A 19,077-nucleotide genomic window follows, 5' to 3' on the forward strand; every position below is an offset into this window, starting at 1 on the left:
ACTGACGTTGACTTATTCTCACCCCTTACTCCCAGCACTTTTGGGGGTGCTTCCACTGCCCTTCCTGCTCCCCAGGGCCTGTTTGCTTTCTCCAGCTTCTTGAAAGTGGGCCTTCTGTTTTCGTTTGAGGGATAGGGTGTTGGGACAAGACTGTCATCGTAGTCTGGGCTGTGAGCTTGGTAGCCAGGCAGAAGGGCAGGTAGACAGGTTTAGGTTCAGATCTTGGCTCTCGTGTCCTTGGTACGCGACTGTGGGTTGAGAGCCTCAGTTTTCCATTCTGGGAAATGGAATGTCAGTACTTGGCATTGCCGGGTGACTGAGTCAAAAGCAGGCTCGGCAAAGGCATGATATGTTTTCATCCAAGAGCTGGAAGAAGCAGCTTCCTGGGTAGGGAGTTGTCACATCCCAGAGGTGGGTCCCCAGGTGCCCTCCTGAGGATGGGCAGCGGCCTGTACTGGGCAGCAGCTGACAGCCCCAGCAAGCTAGTCAGGCCGCTGCTGGAAATCCCCCACCCGCTTCTTTGTGAATGGAAAAGGAAACCAAAATGCACAAAAAGAGACCTCTGCGTTCTGAGCGGCTGGCCGTCAGTGGTGATGGTGGGGTGGGGGGTAGCTTCCTCCCCGAAGGCAGGAGGGGCCGCCTCAGCTTCCTTTTTGGGGCCCCACACCCCTTTTTCCTATCTCCCCTCCCTAACAGAAGAGGCCACTGTTTTGCTCAGGCCACGGACTCCCCTGACATCTCATGCTCCGGAACCAGTGGGTGACGGCGTACGTGGGGGACGATTGAGGCAGCACCCGCCACCTGGCCTCTGGATCCTCCCTCACTTGTGGCCCATGCCCGGGTCCTCCCATTACCTGCCTGGCTTGAATTCTGACTATGGGGCGGGGGGGGGGGGGGGTGTCTGAGGTCCGCAACAGCAACCGAGAGAGAAACCTCACTCCAGGGAACGGTGTGGAACTGAGGGGCCCTGCTCTGTTTCATCTGAAATCTTCGTGTCATCTAGGAAACTAATGCGCCGAGGGCCTCCACATTTGAGCTCCTAATTTCTGGTGTTGTTTTCTAATAATAAAGCTCATGGTAGAAACCATAGAGTGGTAACTGAAAACCACTCCCCATCCTGCTCTGAGACAACCAGCATTTCCATTTTGGTAGAAGTCTCTGTGACCTTTGTTCTTGCATTGCTTTTCTGACTTCTCCCCCAAATTGCAATTCCTTCAGCATTCAGCCATTCTGCATTCAACGCTTACCTCTGGAGCCCCTTCCGGGTGCCAGGCATGTGAGAAATACAGACAGAAACCTTCGGACAAAAGCCCAGCCCTTGTGAGGCTGACACTCTTCATTCTGCTTTGTTACCTGCTTTTCTTCTGCTTAGTATTTTTCTGAAATATTTTTCAAGAATGTCTTTTTCATACTGGCTGTGCAATATTTCATTTACACAGAGAGGCTGTGATGTATTTATTGAGACTCCTAATTCAGTCATTTCTAACTTCCCCGCTCGAATGCACAACTGTCGGACATCTTGTACGTAAATCTTGGTACCCATCTCTGATTGTTTCCTCAGGCTCAATTCCTAGAAAGGGAAGTGCTGAGTCGAAGGCTTTAAGAGTGCCTCTACAGGCTCGCTCGCTCGCTCTCTCTCTCTCGCTCGCTCGCTCTCTCTGAGCTTTACTGAGATACAACTTACAAGTATGTGAAATGAACTATTTAAAGAGTACAGTGGCTTTTAGTATGTTTACAGAGTTGTGCAACCATCACCATGATTTGCTTTTAGAACATTTTCATCATCTCAGAAGGAGACCTTGTACCCATTAGCAGTCCCCCCCTTCCATCCTCCCCGCCCTCAGCCCTGGGCAACCACAGATCTGCTTTCTGTCTCTATGGATTTGCCTGTTCAGTGCTTTTCAAATAAATGGAATCAGAGAATATGCTGTCTTCTGTGACCAGCCTGAAAAAAGCTGCTTGGCATAATTTCACTTAGCGTCATGTTTTCAAGGTTGATCCACGTCCTAGCAGGTGTTAGGACTCCATTCCTTTCTATGGCAAAGTAATATTCTATTACGTGGGTAGATGATATTTCATTTATCCATCCATCAGTGAATGGATGTTAAGGTGCTTCCACTTTTTGGCCGTTGTGAACAATCATGCATATGTTTTTATGTGGACATAATGTTTTCATTTCTCTTGGGTATCTATCTAGGAGTGGAATTTCTGGGTTATATGATAATTCTGTGCTTAACGTTTTATTGCCAGACTGCTTTCCATGGCGGCTGCACCATTTCATGTTCCCACCGGCAAGGGCTCCCACTTCTCCACACGCTCACCAGCTCTTGTCTGTCTTTTTGCTTGTAACCATCCTAGTGGGAAGAGGTATCTCATATGGTTTTGATTTGCATTTCCCTGTTGGCCAATGATGCTGAGCATTTTCTTCATGTGCTTACTAGCCATTTCTAATGCTTCTGACTGATCCTTTTCGAACAGCCTTCCAGAAAGGTTATACCCATTTATCTTCTTATTGCCAGAGATGCCAACACTGGTTATTATTTTTAAAACCTTTGCCAACTTCTAGAGGGGAAGTTGTTATCTTGTCCTTTCTGATTACCGTGGAACTGACCATTTCTTTGTTTGTTTGCTTTTATTTTGTTTTTAGTTAAAATTTTTTTTTTAACATTTATTTATTATTGAGAGACACAGAGAGACAGAGCATGAGCATGGGAGGGGCAGAGAAGAGGGGGAGACACAGAATCGAAAGCAGGCTCCAGGCTCTGAGCTGTCAGCACAGAGCCCAACGGGGGGCTCGAACTCACAAGCCACGAGATCATGACCTGAGTCGAAGTCAGATGCTTAACCGACTGAGCCACCCAGGCGCCCCTGACCATTCCTCTTTCTAAAAACCATTGAGCTATAAGTCACATGACATCTATGTTAAAGTGCAGTCCATTGGTTTGCACACACCATCACCACTAATATCAGAACATCTCCATCATCCTAGAAAGAAACTGTACCTATTTAGCAGTCAGTCTCAGTTCCTGTCCTCACCCTCCCTAGCCCCTGGCAACCACTAGTCTCCTTTGTGTCCTATGGATTTTGAACTGTTTCTCTTACATTTCTTGCTCATATACATTTTTCTGTGGCTTACAAGCCATTTACAGCAATGTCTGCCTTTTTCTTATTGATTTGCAAGAACTTTTTACATGGATATTAGCTGTCTCATGTTGCAAATATTTCCCTGGTTTGCCATTTGACTTTTGAATTTCAATCCTCAGGTTCTTCATCTCTGGAGGTTTTTAAGTCTACAGGGATCTTTTCCCTTACAGCCTTGTTCTTTGTCTTTTGTGCTTAAGGGGCTTCCCACCCTGAATCAGATAAATACTTGGGTTCTCTTCCAGTTTTGTCTTGGTTTTCTTTTTCACTTTTAATTATTTAATCCATCTGGTTTTTATTCTTTGTGGCTGGTGTGATTTCCTGTTGTTTTTCGGTGTCTGGGAGATGCTGCGTGTGAAGGCGTATCACATAGAAAGCACTCGCTGAACGCTGGCTAGGGGTAATGCCACCAGGCCCTGTCCCGCCACGCTCACAAGGGTGGGGGTGGGGTGGGGGGAGCTCCCAGCGTGGTGGTGGCGGCTGCAGCTGTGACCCGGCCGGCTTCTGGCTCCCGCCCTTGTTTCCGGCAGCTCCTGGGCTCGGAGCCCTCCTGGCGCCCCAGAGGCCCTCGCTTTCACCTCTCCTGAATCATCATTCTTAGAAGGCGGGCGGTGGGTCTCGCTGGGTGACCGGGGTCGAGCGGCCCTCTCCTCCGGTGTGCTCCTCCACCCGGGCCCACGACAGAGGCTGCTTCTTAACCACGGCTTTTCCCACCCAGCCGGCATGGCGGACACGGGGCTCTGGCTGCAGCTGAAGCCTGTGACACCGGGATGAGGGGCTTCCCCCGACTGCTCCGACTTCACAGCAGGGCAGGCGGCTGCGGCCACCTCATCTAAGCCCCGGGCAGGGGGCTGGCCAGCTCCAGGACCCCTGGCCCCATGACACCTGCAGTGATCACCTGCAGTCTCCAGTGGGCCCATCAGCTTTCTTCGGGGCTCGTCCCCACAGTCTGCAGAGCACGCCCTCCGGGGCAGCAGGAAGGCCCAGCTGGGCAGTGTCTACTTTGATGGCACACCTGGACACGTGATGTGACCTCTTGAAGCTATGGCTTCCCCTTCTGTCTTGACCACAGCCCGGCACTCAAGGCTTGGGGTGTCCCTGGGGACCGAGGTGGAGCAAGCAGCACTGTGAGGGCAGGGCGTAGCCTGGGGCAAGGTGTGGATGGGGACAGAGTGCATGGGCCTTGGGGCTCTGAGCCCATATGGGGGCAGGGAGGATTCCTGGCGGGGACTCTGGGAGCAGGATGTGGTTGTTCAAGGTGTGGGCTCATGGCAGCTGGTCTGCAGCGGTGGGGGGGGGGTGCGGAGGGGGGGGATGGGAAGGGGTCTGGCTGGGCCCCAATGACCCTGCTCAGGACCGTCTCTGGGCCTGCTGAGTGCTCCCAGACTGAGATGCCGCTTCTGTCTGCAAGAATGTTCCAGGCCACCCAGGACATAAGTTGAATTGATTGAAGCTGGTTGCCAACCATCCTGTGACGTCCACCGACTCTTCACAGTGGCTCAGCTCCAGGGTATGGACAGTTGTTTATCCTAATCTGCCACCCTGAGAGCCAAGGGTTTTGGCTAGGATGGTGAGTACAGGTGTGGAAGGGAGAAAGCCCGGAGGTGTCAGCATGTAGCCCAGCTGCCAAGGGTGGGGGGCCCTGGCTCCCTCCATTCCCATCCCTGCAAGGCCCTGTCCCAGGTGGTGTCGGGTGTGGTGACTTTTGTGACCCTAACGGGGGCGGGGGGGGGGGGGCAAGATCAGCTGATCAAGGTGCCGACGGTTTCACTTGTTCACTTATACCCACGAGCCGGTGCAGGGCATGCGGAACTTCCAAGGGTGGTTCCTCTTAAGCCATGCCCCCCCTAAACTTGGGTGTGGTCCCCTCATGGGCCGAACTCGCAGTGGAAGTTCACCCCCATCCTCACAGATGGTTGGTTCATCCGTGCTTGGCCACTCTTCGTGAACCAGGGCACCCGCATCTCAGGAGGGGATCCAGTGAGTGTCAGGGGGATCCCAGACTGGTTCTGTGTGTTGGGGGTGCTGCCTCCCTCTGAATGGGATCTCCGTGTCTGGGTGTTTGTCATGGGAGGTTGCTCTAGCATCTACGAGGAGCTTTGTGTCCCTGTCATTGTGATTCTGTATAAGGGGTTGTCTCCATCTCTCTCAGAGGGGGCTCTGTGACTGTCACTGTGAATCTGGCATGTGGGGGGGACCCTTATTGGGGTTGAAGGGGAACTCATTCCAGGTGGGGCTTTAGACAGGCCCCCATCTCCTATCTCAGCATCGTTGGCCAATTATCCACACTATAGGGGCTCCTTAGGGCCTGTGAGGGTCTCAGAGTGGGGGAAGGGGAGGGCAGGTGATGGGGACTCTGTTCTTATAAACAGGATTCTTACATTTGAGGGTCTTGTGTCACCAGAGGCTTTCTGGGGCTCGGGGGGGGTGTGTGTCTCTGTTTCTGGCACTGGGGCAGGGATCCTGCTTGCCAGGTAAGGGGGGAAGCTGACTTGATCCATGCGGCTTTTCCAGAAGCTTCTCCCATCCCTTTCCTGTTTCTCCTGAGAGAGGGCATAAGGCACAGGGGGCAGACCAAGTCGGGCAATCTGGCTCAGTGAACTGGGTGAGTCTGGGGGACTCCTGTGTACTCAGGCCACAAGCACGGCCACTTACAGAAGCCCTGGTGGGTGGGTTCCATTTTCACCCCCATCTTACAGATGAGGAAGCAAAAACACAGGAAAGTGATTTATCCTGGTTCACCCGAGAAGTGGCTGAAGCAGGCATGGGAATGCCTTTGGGGGGGCGGGGTGGGTTGGGGCCCAAGGAAGGAAGTGACCTTCCAACATTTGTTCAGCCCCTGGAACTGGCTCATTGCCTTCAGTTTGCCCCCAAAGGAGCCAGGGCACAAGGGGTGTGAGATAACTCACCACACCCCACATGTGCCTCCGCGCCCCCGCATCTGAGGGCTGGGGCCCCAGGTGCCCACCCAGCTACTCAAGTCCCTCATCTGACAAACCCACTCCAAGCCCCTCCTCTGGGTCAGACCCGGTGCTGGGCCCCAGCTCAGAACAAGGTTTGGTGCCCTGTCCCCGCCCCCAGAGGAACTCCCAGTCAGATGGTGGGGGCAGCTGCCTCATCAGGAAGTCATGGCCAGGCCTGATAAGACCCGTGCTGAGGGAGAGGCACAGGAATCGCACTAACCACGACTTAGTGACCAGAGAAAGTTCCTTGGAGGAGGGGAGGCTTTCTCTGCCGAGGCCACAGTTTGGATCAGGCATCATGTTGCACATGCAGAGGGAGAACACAGGGGCTGGGAAGAACCGTCTGGATGGAGGTGGGCTCTGGGGCTAGACAGAAAAGGGTCTGAGCCCCAGCTCTACACAGCTCCTCCTGAGGTCAGGGTCAAGTTCGTTTTGCCCCTCAGGCCCTCCGCTTCTCCATCTGTAACTGGGGGGTTACAGTGCTGAGGTGGGGTGTCGCGTCTTCCTTTCGGCCAGTCCTCTGCCCCTGCCAGCTGCAGCCCTGGGAGGCCCAGGTCCTGTCCCCAACTGTCTGCGTGTCCTCCAACCTCACTGCCTTGAAGTACCCGTCACTCCTGCACAGCCCCCCGGTTCCCAGCACTCAGCGATCCCTGGCAAGTAAAAGGCCAGTGAGGAGTACTTGTGGGAAAGAAACTGAGCACCTACATTCTGCCTCACTGTGCTCGGTGCTGGGGATGCTGCGTGAACAAAACCAAGTCCCCACGAAGCCTGTTTCACAGGTTGACAAATGCAGGGAAGGGAGGAAAGGGGGCTATGTGGTTGTGACCGTGTATTTAAACACTGTGGTCGGGAAGGGGCTTCCTGAGGTGGCAGTAAGGTTTGTGGGCCCATGGGGGACTGTCTCTCAGAGGAAGCAGCAGGTGCAGTGTGCTTGGTACACGTAAGGTACACGTAAGAACGGCCACAGCCAGGGCGGCACTAGGACAGGACAATACACAAGGTTGGGAAAGTCACAAGGACTAGGTGGTGCAGGGCCTTGTAGGCAATGGTGAGGACTTGGGCCCCTCATCCTCTAGCGGGGCGCCCCGTGTGCACCTCCTCTGCCCCCAGCATTGGCCATTCTGCCTCTACGGGATGGACAGAGCCCAGTGCCTGGGAAGGACGGACGGAGAGGGGAGGCGGGCGTGGCCTTCCCACCCAGCACTCCTCTCAGGCGCCAGCGGGTTTCAGATCCACCTCGGGCTCCTGTTAAAATGCAGACCTCAGGTTTCTTTCCAGAGGTCACAGGCCAGCTGGCTGTAATGCACCCTTTGTGTCATGACCAGTAGCCCTGGAAGGTTTTCTTAGCCTTGGCACTGCCTTTGTGAAGTGGGGGGACGGGACACCAGCCTCACGGGTGGCCATAGGAGCACAGAAGGCCCCCATTACTGTTCCTCATGCAGACTGATGGCCCAGAGCTGGGTGGCAAGGGTCTTCTCATGAGACTATCACCATACCTAATGTTAAGGATTATCCTTTACAATGACCTTCCTACCTCCGTTCTTCAGTATGATGCTCTTTTCTGTGAAACTGGGAAAAAAATTTCAATGGCGGTGGCTTATTAATTAGTCCAGAGGCCACTGGTGGACAGGCTGGGCCCTAAGGCCTGGCACATAATACATGCTCACTAAAGGCGGGGGGGGGGGGGGGTGGAGGCTGCCAGCATCATTTCTAGCCACAGCCAACTCCCCTGCCATCTAATGGATTTGGCTGTACCTTCTGGCCTCGGAGTGTTGGCTCTTGCCATTCTCTTAGCCTCCAATGCCTTTCCTTCCACCTTCTCCAGTCTGTGGTGTTCAGCAAACATCTACAGCCACCTATTCTGGGCCCTGCTGAAGACAAAGATGGAAAAGGAGAGAGACCCTCCTGAGCTCACAGTGTGTAAGTGGGGAGATAGCTGTGTGAGCCAAATGCAGGCAGACACGGGGAGTAACAAGGAGGAAAGCTTCCTCAGGGAGGGGCCTTTTTGCTTCTGAGCAGATTCAATCTTTCTAAGGCCTGTGCTCATCCCTCAGGACCTTTCCCTACCCAGTGGAAGCACCTCTGCACACATTCTATCACCAGATTCTCATGGGAGATTAGTGGCATTGTTAGGTCTTACAAGTGTGAGGACAGGCTGGACAGGTACCATCTGTCCACAGAGAACAAGGCTGAGTTGAGATTCAGGGCCAAGACTAATTCCCAAGCCCTAGGATGAGAAGGTTGCTAGCTTCTGAGTAGGACACTGGGTGGCTGAAGTCAGGGGAACACTTGGGTTCGACAGATTTCTCTGTGCTGGCACCACTCAGAGCCTTAAGTGGACTGTGCATGGGATTCTCCATGCACAAGAGGCTGCCCTCTCTTGGAGATCCCTCTTTGCACTGGCTGTCAGGTAGCTCAGAGATCTGTAAGAAGTGGAACTCTGTGTTCTAGCAGTTGTCTCCTTCCCAGTTGAGACCCCTATAACCAGACTTAAAATTGGGTGGGGGGGAGGAATAAAACTGGGCCTTTTCTTTTTTTGGTATTTAGACTGGTGTTTTGATACCTATCGATAAGACTCAAATGAACATTTTTCCACAGTGATGTCTCATCCTTTGTTCATCTAGGCAACACCTACTCAGGCTCTGGGCAGGAAGTGGGTGGGGGGCGGCCCAGCCATCTCTGACCAGGATCTGGAATTTGCTCTGAGTCTTTACGTTTTCAAGCCCTTATCCAAGACCACCTCCCATCCTCCCTCTTCCTGGGAGGTAAATGTCCCCACGTTACTAAGGAGGAAACTGAGCTGTGGTTAGTGCCATGCCCAAGATTCCAGAGGGACTAAGTGGAGCCAGGACTTGTCTAGCCACCTCGAGCTGAGCTCCAGGCCAGAGATGCTGCCTAGAGGGCACCAGTGCTGTGGCACAAGGCTTGGACCTAGATCTTCCTGTCCCGTTGCTGTCCTCTGTAGGAGAGGGGTGAGGGCCCTAAGTATTGGGAGAGAGAGAGGAGGCTGCCAGGGGACTGGTGTCGTCTGATGGATTCCAGATGGTGGGATGCCTCTCCTCAAGGCTTGCACTGGATGGAAGCTTCTCCAGTGGCCAGGTAGGATGCAGTAGATGGGATGAGGCCATCGTGAGGGCCTGTACTGCCCACACCACTGGGCCCTCCATGCCAGGCTCTTTGCTACTTGGCTGTGAGTTAGGTGCTGTCTCCCCTTACACCTTCCCGTGGAGGGGGGAGGTTAAGCGCTGTGCTGGCCCAGCTAGCAGGTATGTTTCTATCAAGGTATTCAGCGTGAACTCCCTGGAACTTCTGATCTTGCCATTTGCACATCTCTGCCTTAGAACAAGCCCAAACCGACCCCCACAGCCTCAAGAGTGCATGGAGACTTCTGGGGCACTGCTGTCACTACCTCAATGTGTGACACAAGTTCCATCAGCCTCTGTAGGTGCCCCTGTGCTCCCCCCACCCCCCCCCCGGGGCCTTTGTGGTGAGGCCTCCTGGTGCCTGGGAGCTCAGCTATGCTCTCTTTGTAGCTGAGGGGAGGCCATGTTGTTTCTGTGGCCCTTCACTGCTTCCCCCACCTGTCTGTGTGGGTCCTTACCCTCTCCTTCATGTTGGTACCGGTCTCCTTTACTATAGTAGAAATTCTGTGTGAGTCAGGGACTGTGTAGTTCATTCCTGCTGAGAATGGGGGTACTGGCACCTGGAGTTCAGAGAGGGCTTGGGCCAGACCCTTTGCTGGGGTCTTCAACGAATGAATGGCGACAGGCCTCATTCAGGGCAGTTGTGGGGACACAGCGGAGTGGGGTACAGCCTGTTACCTTGGAAGACTCTAGAAGGGCCCAGCAATGCTGGTAGCCCCTGCCCCTTAGCACAGCAGGTCATGGGACAGTTTCCAGTGACAGTGTGAGGGAAAACAAGGCCTAGGGAGATAGGAAAGGTGTGGTTCCAATGGTCACTCCCAATCTGTCTAGGCAGATTTGAGCCCAAAAGTCCCACCAGTGGGAGCAAGGAAGCTCCTGGGTCAGTGGGAGTCGGGGAGGACAGGTAAACCCGTATTGGTTGAGGCAAAAACGTCCATCGTACCCTCTAAAAGTCCAGGAGATGACAAACCTAGAGCCAGAATGGTGCAGCCTCATAGGAGCACTTGGAACTTTCTGCCTTGTTTTAATGTCCACTGAACAGACCAATTGTCCTCTGAGGGCTTACCTGCCCTCTGGCTCATTTATGTTCTTCAACTTTTAAAACAAACTCAGAGGTACTGGAGCAGCTCACTGTATTATCTGCATAATCACACTGAAATACATTTTATTTTAATACAAATTACATTCTCTTTTTCCTTTATCTTCATCAGGGCACTTACACAGGTAGGTCAGGTTACATATCAATTTCATTGCAGGATGGTAAGGAGCAGGTTACAAAGAGGTTCTGTAAGGTTGAAAGAATGCCAGGTGTTATCTCCAGGTCCTGGGCCCCTTGGAGGGGAAGGTGTAGTCCTGTAACACTGTAACACTACAGGCTTTATCCACCTTGGGCGACCTCAGACCCCAGTCTAGAAATCTAACAGCTCTTTATCAGGCCATTTTTTTTCGCTTCCAATAGCTCCCCCAGTCGCCACACCTACCAACTGTGCGAGAAGAGAGCTACCATTAAGTATCTCTGCTTTACGGGGGTGCCTGAGTGGCTCAGTCTGTGAAGCGTCCTACTCTTGATTTTGGCTCTTCATGATCTCACGGTTCATGAGACTGAGCTCCGTGTCAGACTCTGCTCTGACAGCATGGAGCCTGCTTGAGATTCTCTCTCTGCCTCCCCCACTTGCATGCCTGAAAATAAAAACTTAAGTCTCTCTGCTTTACAGATGACAAAACTGGGGCGCCTGGTGGCTCAGTCGGTTAAGTGTCCAGCTGCAGCCCAGGTCACGATCTCACAGTTCGTGAGTTTGAGTCCCACGTCAGGCTCTGTGCTGACAGCTCAGTGTCTCCCTCACTCTCTGCCCCTCCCTGGCTCGTGCTCTCTCAAAAATAAACACCAAACAACAGCTGCCTGTCCAGGGTTATACAAGAGGAGGCAAGGACAGGACTGGATAGGACTGAACAGTAACACCTAGAAGGATAAGACAAGTATAAAGCCTAGATACAATCAGCTGTAGGAATGCCAGCCTTATGGTGGGGACAATGTCAGAGCTGATCTGTAGCTTTGCCTTTGAGCTTCCTAGCAGCCAAGGCAAAGAAAGAAATAGGTTATTCTCCTGGAGTCACAGTGGCCATTGGAAAGCTGCCAGCTTTGTGGATACTGGGAGCTGGAACTTACTCCCCAGTTGTGGGGGCGGGGCTATGCTGTGTTGACATGCGACTGCTTGTACCACAGTATCTGGAGCGGTGCAGCCATTTCAATCAAACTAACGCTCGGGTAGCTGCTAACACAGCCCCAGAGTTTGGGCTCAGCGCTCCATCCCGGTTCTGTCTCATCACACTGCTCAACCAGAAAGGCAGCCACTGGTCCTTCTACATATGACTAGTGCTCCCAAGTCCTGCTCTGGGGCCATCCAGCTAGGGCTGCGGCCACAGGGCGGGTTTATTCTGCCCCATGCTCTCTCACTCGCCTCCAGCCTCTCCCCACCTCCGGACAGCACAATTTGATACATCAGTGCTGGGGTTCAGATCCTGGCTCTGCCCCTCGCTCTGTGGCTCCAAGCACGACAACTGGGCTGGCTGGGGCAGCTCCCCACAGGCTGCCTGAGAAGAGTCAGCAAGAACCGTGTCATCATGGCCAGTGGGCAGATGGGAGCCAGCATCTGTGCAGCCAGGGCTGGCTGTGGGTGAGGAGGGGGAATCCTCTCTTTACCACTGCCTGCCAGGTCAGCAGTTCCTCAGCTGCTGGGGGGAGAGCTGGCATGAAGGCCCCACATTCAGAGTGAAACCAGTGGCTTTGCTGGTTAATCTCAGCATTCACCCTGGGGCCAAGGCCCAGAGCAGAACCGAAAGGGAGACTAGGCCTGTTCCCCTCTTGGCCTGGCCTACTTCCTCCCAGTGATCCTGAGGGCCCAGAGCCAGTAGGGAGGCTTGGGGGCCAAGCAGAGCCAACTGCAAAAGGAGAAGGAAGGAAATAGCCTTGTACCTTACCCATTTTACAGAAGGGAAACAGAGGCTCTAAGAGGCTGGCTGTGAAAGCTGCCAGTCCTGCGCACTCCGGCATGCCCAGGCACCATGTAGGTACCGCACAAGACTCCTGTGTTCCCCACATGTCATGGGCTCCCATCCCAGGCTGAGACATGGGGGTGTGGGGGAAAACTTGAAAGATAAAAACACCCTGGCTGGCACTGGTCTCTTAGGGCTGGGATCGACTGAGCTTGCTCCCTCCTCCATGACATCAGTCTGACGATGCAGTCCACCACGGGTGAGCGTCAGGGGCTCGGCTCCTAGCGTTGTCACTCCCCCCAGACTGCTGGGGGTGGGCCTGGATTGGGAAAGAGCCCCAGTCTGGCCAATCCTCTCCTGCCAGGCTGCTCCTTGCCTCCTTGTTCACCAGCGCTCCAGTGGGTGGGGAGGGGCTGAAGGCAGGTGGCCTGGCCCTAAAGATACCATCCTTCTATCGGAGACTCCTGGTGCCTGCATGTCTGAAGCAGTCACACGCACGGCTGTGGGTATGGGCTCTTGCCCTGCTTTCTGAAAAGGTAACTTCTGCCTGAGATGTGGAGGTCGGATTCCCCTCAAAGCCACAGCACCAAAAACTAGTCTTTGGGCCTGCCTCGTTTCCATCTCTCTGCCTCTGCCCCATGCTGGCTTGCTCAGCCTGGTCACCTGGAGGTCTCCTGGCCCCAGGGGAAGAGAAGAGGTACTGGAGGCAGGGGCCCAGTTGGGTTTTCCCATCAATTCCCCCATCATCTCTGCCTTCTTCCTTCGTTCTCATCTGCTTTTGGCCTGTGCTGGGAGCAGCCATTGATCATCTCGTGACCCTGGAAAAACAATCTCATCAGTCTGATCACAAAGGGAAGAGGAGGAGATGCTGGCTCCCTGGAAACAGGCATCTGCCAAGGTCAGCTCCTGCCAGGTTGAGTCAGAAAAGGTGCTCTTGGTGGCAAAGCAGTAGGGGACCACCTCCCATGCACTCTGAATCCCTGTGTATGCTGGAGGTCATGGGAGCCTCCTGGGCCCAAGGTTTTGTGTCAGTTTCCAGCTGGTTGTAACTGGGGCCAGATTAGGCTTTGCCTCTTTAGGTATGTTGGCAGAGGCCCCAAGAGCCTGTGGCTAAGCTACTGTGCTACCCCTCCCCCGGCCCCCACACCCTGTAGCCAAACCCACCCCTCCTTATCCTCAGATCTGAAGGCAGGCAGATGTGGGAGTTTGAGGTTCTAGGCTGTAGGCTGTGGACAGAGGTTAAAACCGATCTACCCTGTTTCAGGCAAATGACTTCACCTCCAAGAAATTGTGTTTCTTGTCTTTAAGATGTGGTGACATCATGGGTTTCCTATGGCTGATGTTTGGTCAGAAGCCTGCACTAATGGGGAATTGACGCAGGGCAGAGGGGAGAAGCTAAAGGCAGGATGATCACCCAAGCCCCTGGCAGTCAGCACCACACAGGGAAATGGGACTTGGATCGGATGTCCTCGTGTCCACTCTCCAGGTCTGTTTTGATGTGACCTGGCTGGATTCGGTGCTCTTTGTTCCACCAGTGGAAGGGGAGACAGATGTCAACAGGCAAACACATGTCACAGCTGGAGTGTCCACAGGTTCAGGTCAAGAGGGCGTTGGCCCTCATCGCACTTTGGTTTCTGTAGGTCGCAGTGTTTAGGGGGTGAAGTCAGTGTTTAAGAGGCTATGGGAGAAGGGCCCTCGGCAGGCTTCTGCAAACCAGGATGCTAGCTAGGCCTTTCCCCAGGCCTGGCATCATGAGTGCTCACTTGGCAAGCTAAGCCTCCGGGAAGACCGCAGAAACACACAGAGGCCTGGGTGGGTGAAGGGCCATGAGGGACAAACCTCAAGTGTCCGCCTTGGTCTCCTACCTAGAGTTCAAAGCCCAAGCTACAGGCAACCTGCTCCAATATCCAGGAGGTCCGGCGATGCACACGCCTCGAGATGCCAGACAACCTCTACACCTTTGTCCTGAAGGTGAGTGACAGCTTTCCACACCCGGGGCGGGGGGGGGGGGGGGTGGGTCATACACACACACACACCTGAGGCACCCACACACTCGCTGCTTTCCTCCCTACCAGGTGAAGGACCGGACCGACATCATCTTCGAGGTGGAGGACGAGCAGCAGCTGAATTCCTGGATGGCTGAGCTCCGGGAGTGCACAGGCCAAGGGTGAGGCCCCAGAACATAGGACTCTACTCCTGACACAGCCTTTCCTGCTCCCCCGATCTACCCAGATCCTAACCTCAGCCTCTTCAGCAGGCTGGAGAGCACAGACCCAGAGACCCATATTCCCTCAGCCCTAGAGCCTGGCACGTCCAACTCTCCGGGGGGGAGCACAGATTCCCTGAACCAAGGTGAGTGGGTCTAGGCCTCTGTCCTCCATGTAAGTCAGAACCAGCTTTAGCCCAGGACATCAGGCACCCACAGGGGGCCATCATCCCCCATCTTGTCTACCAGGTGCTTCTCCTGGGGGGTTGCTGGACCCAACCTGTCAGAAAACAGATCACTTCCTGTCCTGCTACCCCTGGTTCCATGGCCCCATCTCCCGAGTGAAGGCAGCTCAGCTGGTTCAGCTGCAGGGTCCGGATGCTCATGGAGTGTTCCTGGTGCGGCAGAGTGAGACACGGCGCGGAGAGTATGTGCTCACGTTCAACTTCCAAGGCATAGCCAAGGTATGGGGCACGGCAGGCGGGCTGGTCCCCCTGCCCCCAGGTTGAAGGCCTGCAGCGGCCAGTGCCTGAGCCTACTGTACTCGCCCCCTGTAGCACCTGCGCCTGTCGCTGACCGAGCGGGGCCAGTGCCGAGTGCAGCACCTCCACTTCCCCTCTGTCGTGGACATGCTCCACCACTTCCAGCGCTCGCCCATCCCGCTTGAGTGCGGTGCTGCCTGTGACGTCCGCCTGTCCAGCTACGTGGTAGTCGTCTCCCAGCCACCAGGTGTGACTCTTGATAAAGGGGGTGGGCGGCAGAGGGTAAACGCTCGCTGCAAACCCAGAGCCACAGCGATGGTTTTGTGTTCTTTCGACATTTGGCCCCTCTGTCACATTAAGACTGACAGCGCCGGTCTCTCTCTTGGTCACTTGTCCCCCAGGTTCCTCCAGCACTGTCCTGTTCCCTTTCTCCCTCGCTCACTGGGATTCGGAGCTGGGCCTTCCCCATCTCAGTTCTTCTGGCTGTCCACGGGGGCTGGGCCCGGAGGGTCTCCCAGGCCGATCCTCTCCCCCAGAGCAGATATTCCACCTGGTGCCTTCACCTGAGGAACTGGCCAACAGCCTGCGGCACCTGGAGCCTGAACCCACCAGTCGAGCCCGGGACTCAGACTACGAAATGGACTCCTCCTCCCGGAGCCATCTCCGGGCCATAGACAACCAGTACACGCCTCTCTGACGGGCGGTGAGGAACCCTAGGCCTCACACGTGCCCCCGAGGAGCACAAGCAAGCGGAGATGTGAACTTGTGAATGTAACCTTCTTTCCTTCCTTCCAGAGAGAGATTTAAGGGACACTGTTAACTGCTCATTCCAGTTTGGATGTGACCCTTCTATTAGGCCTGTTGAAGGGCCTCCTATAAGTTTTAGTTTACAGATGTAGTTCTTGTTCGCAGAGGCCGCGAGCTCCCACCCTGGGTCCCTAGGACCGGTCCCCATCCCTCTTATAGGAGGTGGTGGGGTGAGGGCCAGATCTGGCAGGCCGAACCTTGGTTCTCTTTTTCACTGACACTGTCACAGCTGATGACAGACTTTCGGGGGGGTGGGAGGGTCGTCAGGAAGCCCAAAACACTAACAAGCCCTGGATTCGCCTACGGTTTACCCATTGTGGCCTCGGTCCACGTGGAGGCCTGCCACTCCCTGTGCTGTAGGTGAACGCATCAATCCTGCTCCGACTCAGCTTCGGGACAAAGCTCAAGGTTAAAATGATTTTAAACACTTTACCTCAGATTAACTTTTCAAAGGATTCAGGTTTCAAAACTAAACCATTGCTTATTTTGTTGCACTCTTTAATACTCATGCGATTTTGCAGTCTGAGACAGCTATGCAAACCCTACTTGACTTGTTCCCAGTCTGAGCCAGCATGCCTGGCTTCTGTGTCTTTTGCATCCTCAGGACAGTCACCTGCTGCTGAGTAGCCACTGTCCTTCCTAAATGTGGAGAAGTGAAGTACGTCACCCTTTCAGGGAAATTCAGGCAACTACTGAAACAGGGTGGCAAGGAGGAATTCTACCCTGGTGCCTTAACGAACAAAAAAATTGGATTCTGGTTTACAGTAGCTTTATGGTTAAACCAGTTTACCCAAGGGGTGATAAGGGGCAAGGGAGGAGCAAGCAAAAAGGGAGGAAGGGCTCCTGGCCCCTTTCTTCTAAAAAATCCTTCACCACCAGGGCTGGCTCGGACCCCCCTCCCCCCCCCCCCCCCAAAGCATCTAACGGCTGGCTCATAAACTATCCCGCAAGGTTTTGGGCTTGTTCTTGAGTCAAAATGGGAACTAGGAAATCTGGTGCCACAACTAGTGAGAAATTCCTTTAACAGCCCACACTCAGTGTTCCGTTCCAGCTGCTCGCTGCTTCGTTTGAGGAGGAATGTGTGTGCGTACACACTTGGGCGCACATCTCCAACAGCTGGGGGGTGGGGTCCTGCAGTTAAATCTCCATCTATACTTGCCTTTCACCAGGGATAGAATTCACAGGGGGGCTGGCTCCTCCCAGAACTTTCAGGCAGAGGCTCAGAAACAAGGGGGCAGTGACAGAGTGGAGCCAGCTGCTCTGGGTGCCAGCAGAGACATTTGACACAGTCACCAGGCTGGCTTCTAGGAAACTGAGAGTTTAGCACAACTTAACATTTATAGACACATCACTGAGAAACTAAATTTAAACCCTGGCCTACGACTAACTACTGCCTGCCTTATCTGGGGTGAGGGTTTGGTTTGCTCCCTCTAGCCATTCTCTGTGCTCCCGGAGGTCAGACTTCTGTTAAAAAAAAAAAAAAAAAAAAAAAAAAAAATTGGGGGGGGGGGGGGAGGAAGCAGTCCCCTCTTCACCATTTTAAAAACCAATGCTCCTGAGTGTTTTCACAGATTGCAAAGCAGATCCATTCCTGATCCAAATCAGTGGTCTTTTTCTAAGGACGCTTTTCTTTCCTTTTCTACACAAGGCATGTTTCTCTAAGTAATGAATGCTAAGTGAGGTGTGATCCAGAAAAGTAAGCACTGTTCCTATTTCTCTTTTAAAAGAGAAAGCTCATTCTAGAAAGTCAATGCTGACAAGTCACTGGTACAGATTTCCCCCTTGTCTGCACAGGAAAGGGGCCAAGTAGCCAACAACCCAAGTTTTTCCCCTCCCTGTAGCCAGAAGTGTAAACATCTGGGATGTGACCTCTTTAAGGTAGGGGCACTCACTCCTTAGCTTCTCACCATACAATTCTCAGGTTAATGCCAGGAGGCAAGCCAGGCACAGCCAACCAGCAGCTCTGACCCACTGGCTACAAAGGACAAGATCAGACTCCGTGACAGATAATTGGGAGTCACCCACCTCCAGACTGCTTCGGTGTAAAGTGTTCAAGGAAAACGTTTCCTTTTTAAACATGTCTGAGTTGCCAGGACAGCTCAAATACCTCCTGAAAAAAAAGCCCCCTCATGGCCTGGGAAGAAGTGACACTGAGCCAATGCCTTTACTTTCTGCTAGAGCAGGTTCAGCTCGAGGGAAAGGCTCCCTGGGCTTGATGCCTTCACAGCCAATGAGGCAATGTCCCCGCCAGCCCATCGTGGTCACAGCCTATCCCACCACCCTCCTCCTCCTGGCCCCAGTGTGACCGCTGCTGGCAGCAAGGAACCAACAGCCCCTACCGGGAGCCCAGGCTCTGAGTGCCAAAAGGACGGTAAGCATCATGACCCTCCAGTTATCTCCAATTACAAACAACAAGGAGAGCCTGACTGCTCCCAGCACCATCACTTCATTCTTCCGTCTTGAATCAACTTTTACAAACTAATAGTCACCAGCACCAAAGAATTAAGTCAACTAACCTGCCTTGAATTTTAGACCAGCAATCCATATGGCTTTATCTGGTATAAATCTTCTGCCTTTGATCATTTCTGGACCGTGTAGGAAAAAGGAATAGCAATCATTAAAATCTTAGGCCAGAGAACACTATTTTTACATTAACAGTTTCTTTAACCTAAAATCAAGGCCTTGAACTCTTCCCTAAGTGTTGACTGGGATTCCTTCATGCTTTTAATTCAGGGCTACATCTCTTATCGCACATGTCATGTGAGCTCCAACATCTCCCACAGGCTAGAGGAACTTGATAGTATAGTATCCACTGCCTCTTAACAAGGACACATCTGACATCCAGCGTTTGCTTGGAATAAGCAGCACATTGTAATGACAGAGTAAATGGATCCATTCTGTATCATCATAAGCAGAAAGTATTTGGCAAATTTTTATGTATTGTTTATGTACTGTACAAGTAACTTATTCTTGAATAATGCAGATTTTGCTATAATGTACAAACTGCTACACAGGAATTAAAAAAAGTTTTCAGAATCTTGATTTGTTGCCACAATATTTAAAGCTCTATTATAACAGGACTGTGGTCTCTGCAAGATCCTTGCTCTGCTCAACTACTTGCTTTTCCCTTTGTCCTCCTCCCACAAATTTGGAACATTAGCAAATGCTTGTGAATCTACAGCAATAAGGTACTTTGTGCATCACTGCTTTTCAGCTCTCGGGATTTATCAGTTTCTTTTTAAGCAGTGTCTCCTGCCCTCTACTGGTAAAAGATGGGTGAATCAGGAAGACTTGTGACTAACAACACTCATTTGGGTTCAGGAGATATTAAAAAGGAAGCT

At 53.1% G+C, this 19,077-nt stretch overlaps 2 protein-coding genes across 9 annotated transcripts in view; one reads left to right on the forward strand and one right to left on the reverse strand.

The window, feature by feature from the left end:
- SH2B3 (SH2B adaptor protein 3) overlaps positions 1–18,778 on the forward strand; it is a 38,144-nt gene extending 19,366 nt beyond the window's left edge. The window contains exons 3-8 of one of the 2 annotated variants that reach the window (XM_047088121.1): positions 14,111–14,212; positions 14,317–14,408; positions 14,496–14,593; positions 14,697–14,911; positions 15,005–15,176; positions 15,331–18,778. In XM_047088121.1, coding sequence (XP_046944077.1) covers positions 14,111–14,212; positions 14,317–14,408; positions 14,496–14,593; positions 14,697–14,911; positions 15,005–15,176; positions 15,331–15,626 — 975 coding nt within the window. In that variant the 3' untranslated portion in view covers positions 15,627–18,778. The remainder of the gene's footprint in view (positions 1–14,110; positions 14,213–14,316; positions 14,409–14,495; positions 14,594–14,696; positions 14,912–15,004; positions 15,177–15,330) is intronic. The other variant, XM_047088122.1, reaches the window with a different exon arrangement.
- ATXN2 (ataxin 2) overlaps positions 17,220–19,077 on the reverse strand; it is a 121,435-nt gene continuing 119,577 nt past the window's right edge. For all 7 annotated transcript variants that reach the window (XM_047088115.1, XM_047088114.1, XM_047088113.1 and 4 more), the window contains one exon: positions 17,220–18,321. The gene's annotated coding sequence lies outside the window, so the exon portion shown is untranslated. The remainder of the gene's footprint in view (positions 18,322–19,077) is intronic.

Source organism: Lynx rufus, unplaced genomic scaffold (genome assembly GCF_022079265.1).
Source record: "Lynx rufus isolate CCGP_SWC_20201006 ecotype Redwood Valley unplaced genomic scaffold, mLynRuf1.p SCAF_24, whole genome shotgun sequence".
NCBI classification, from domain to species: Eukaryota; Metazoa; Chordata; class Mammalia; order Carnivora; family Felidae; genus Lynx; species Lynx rufus.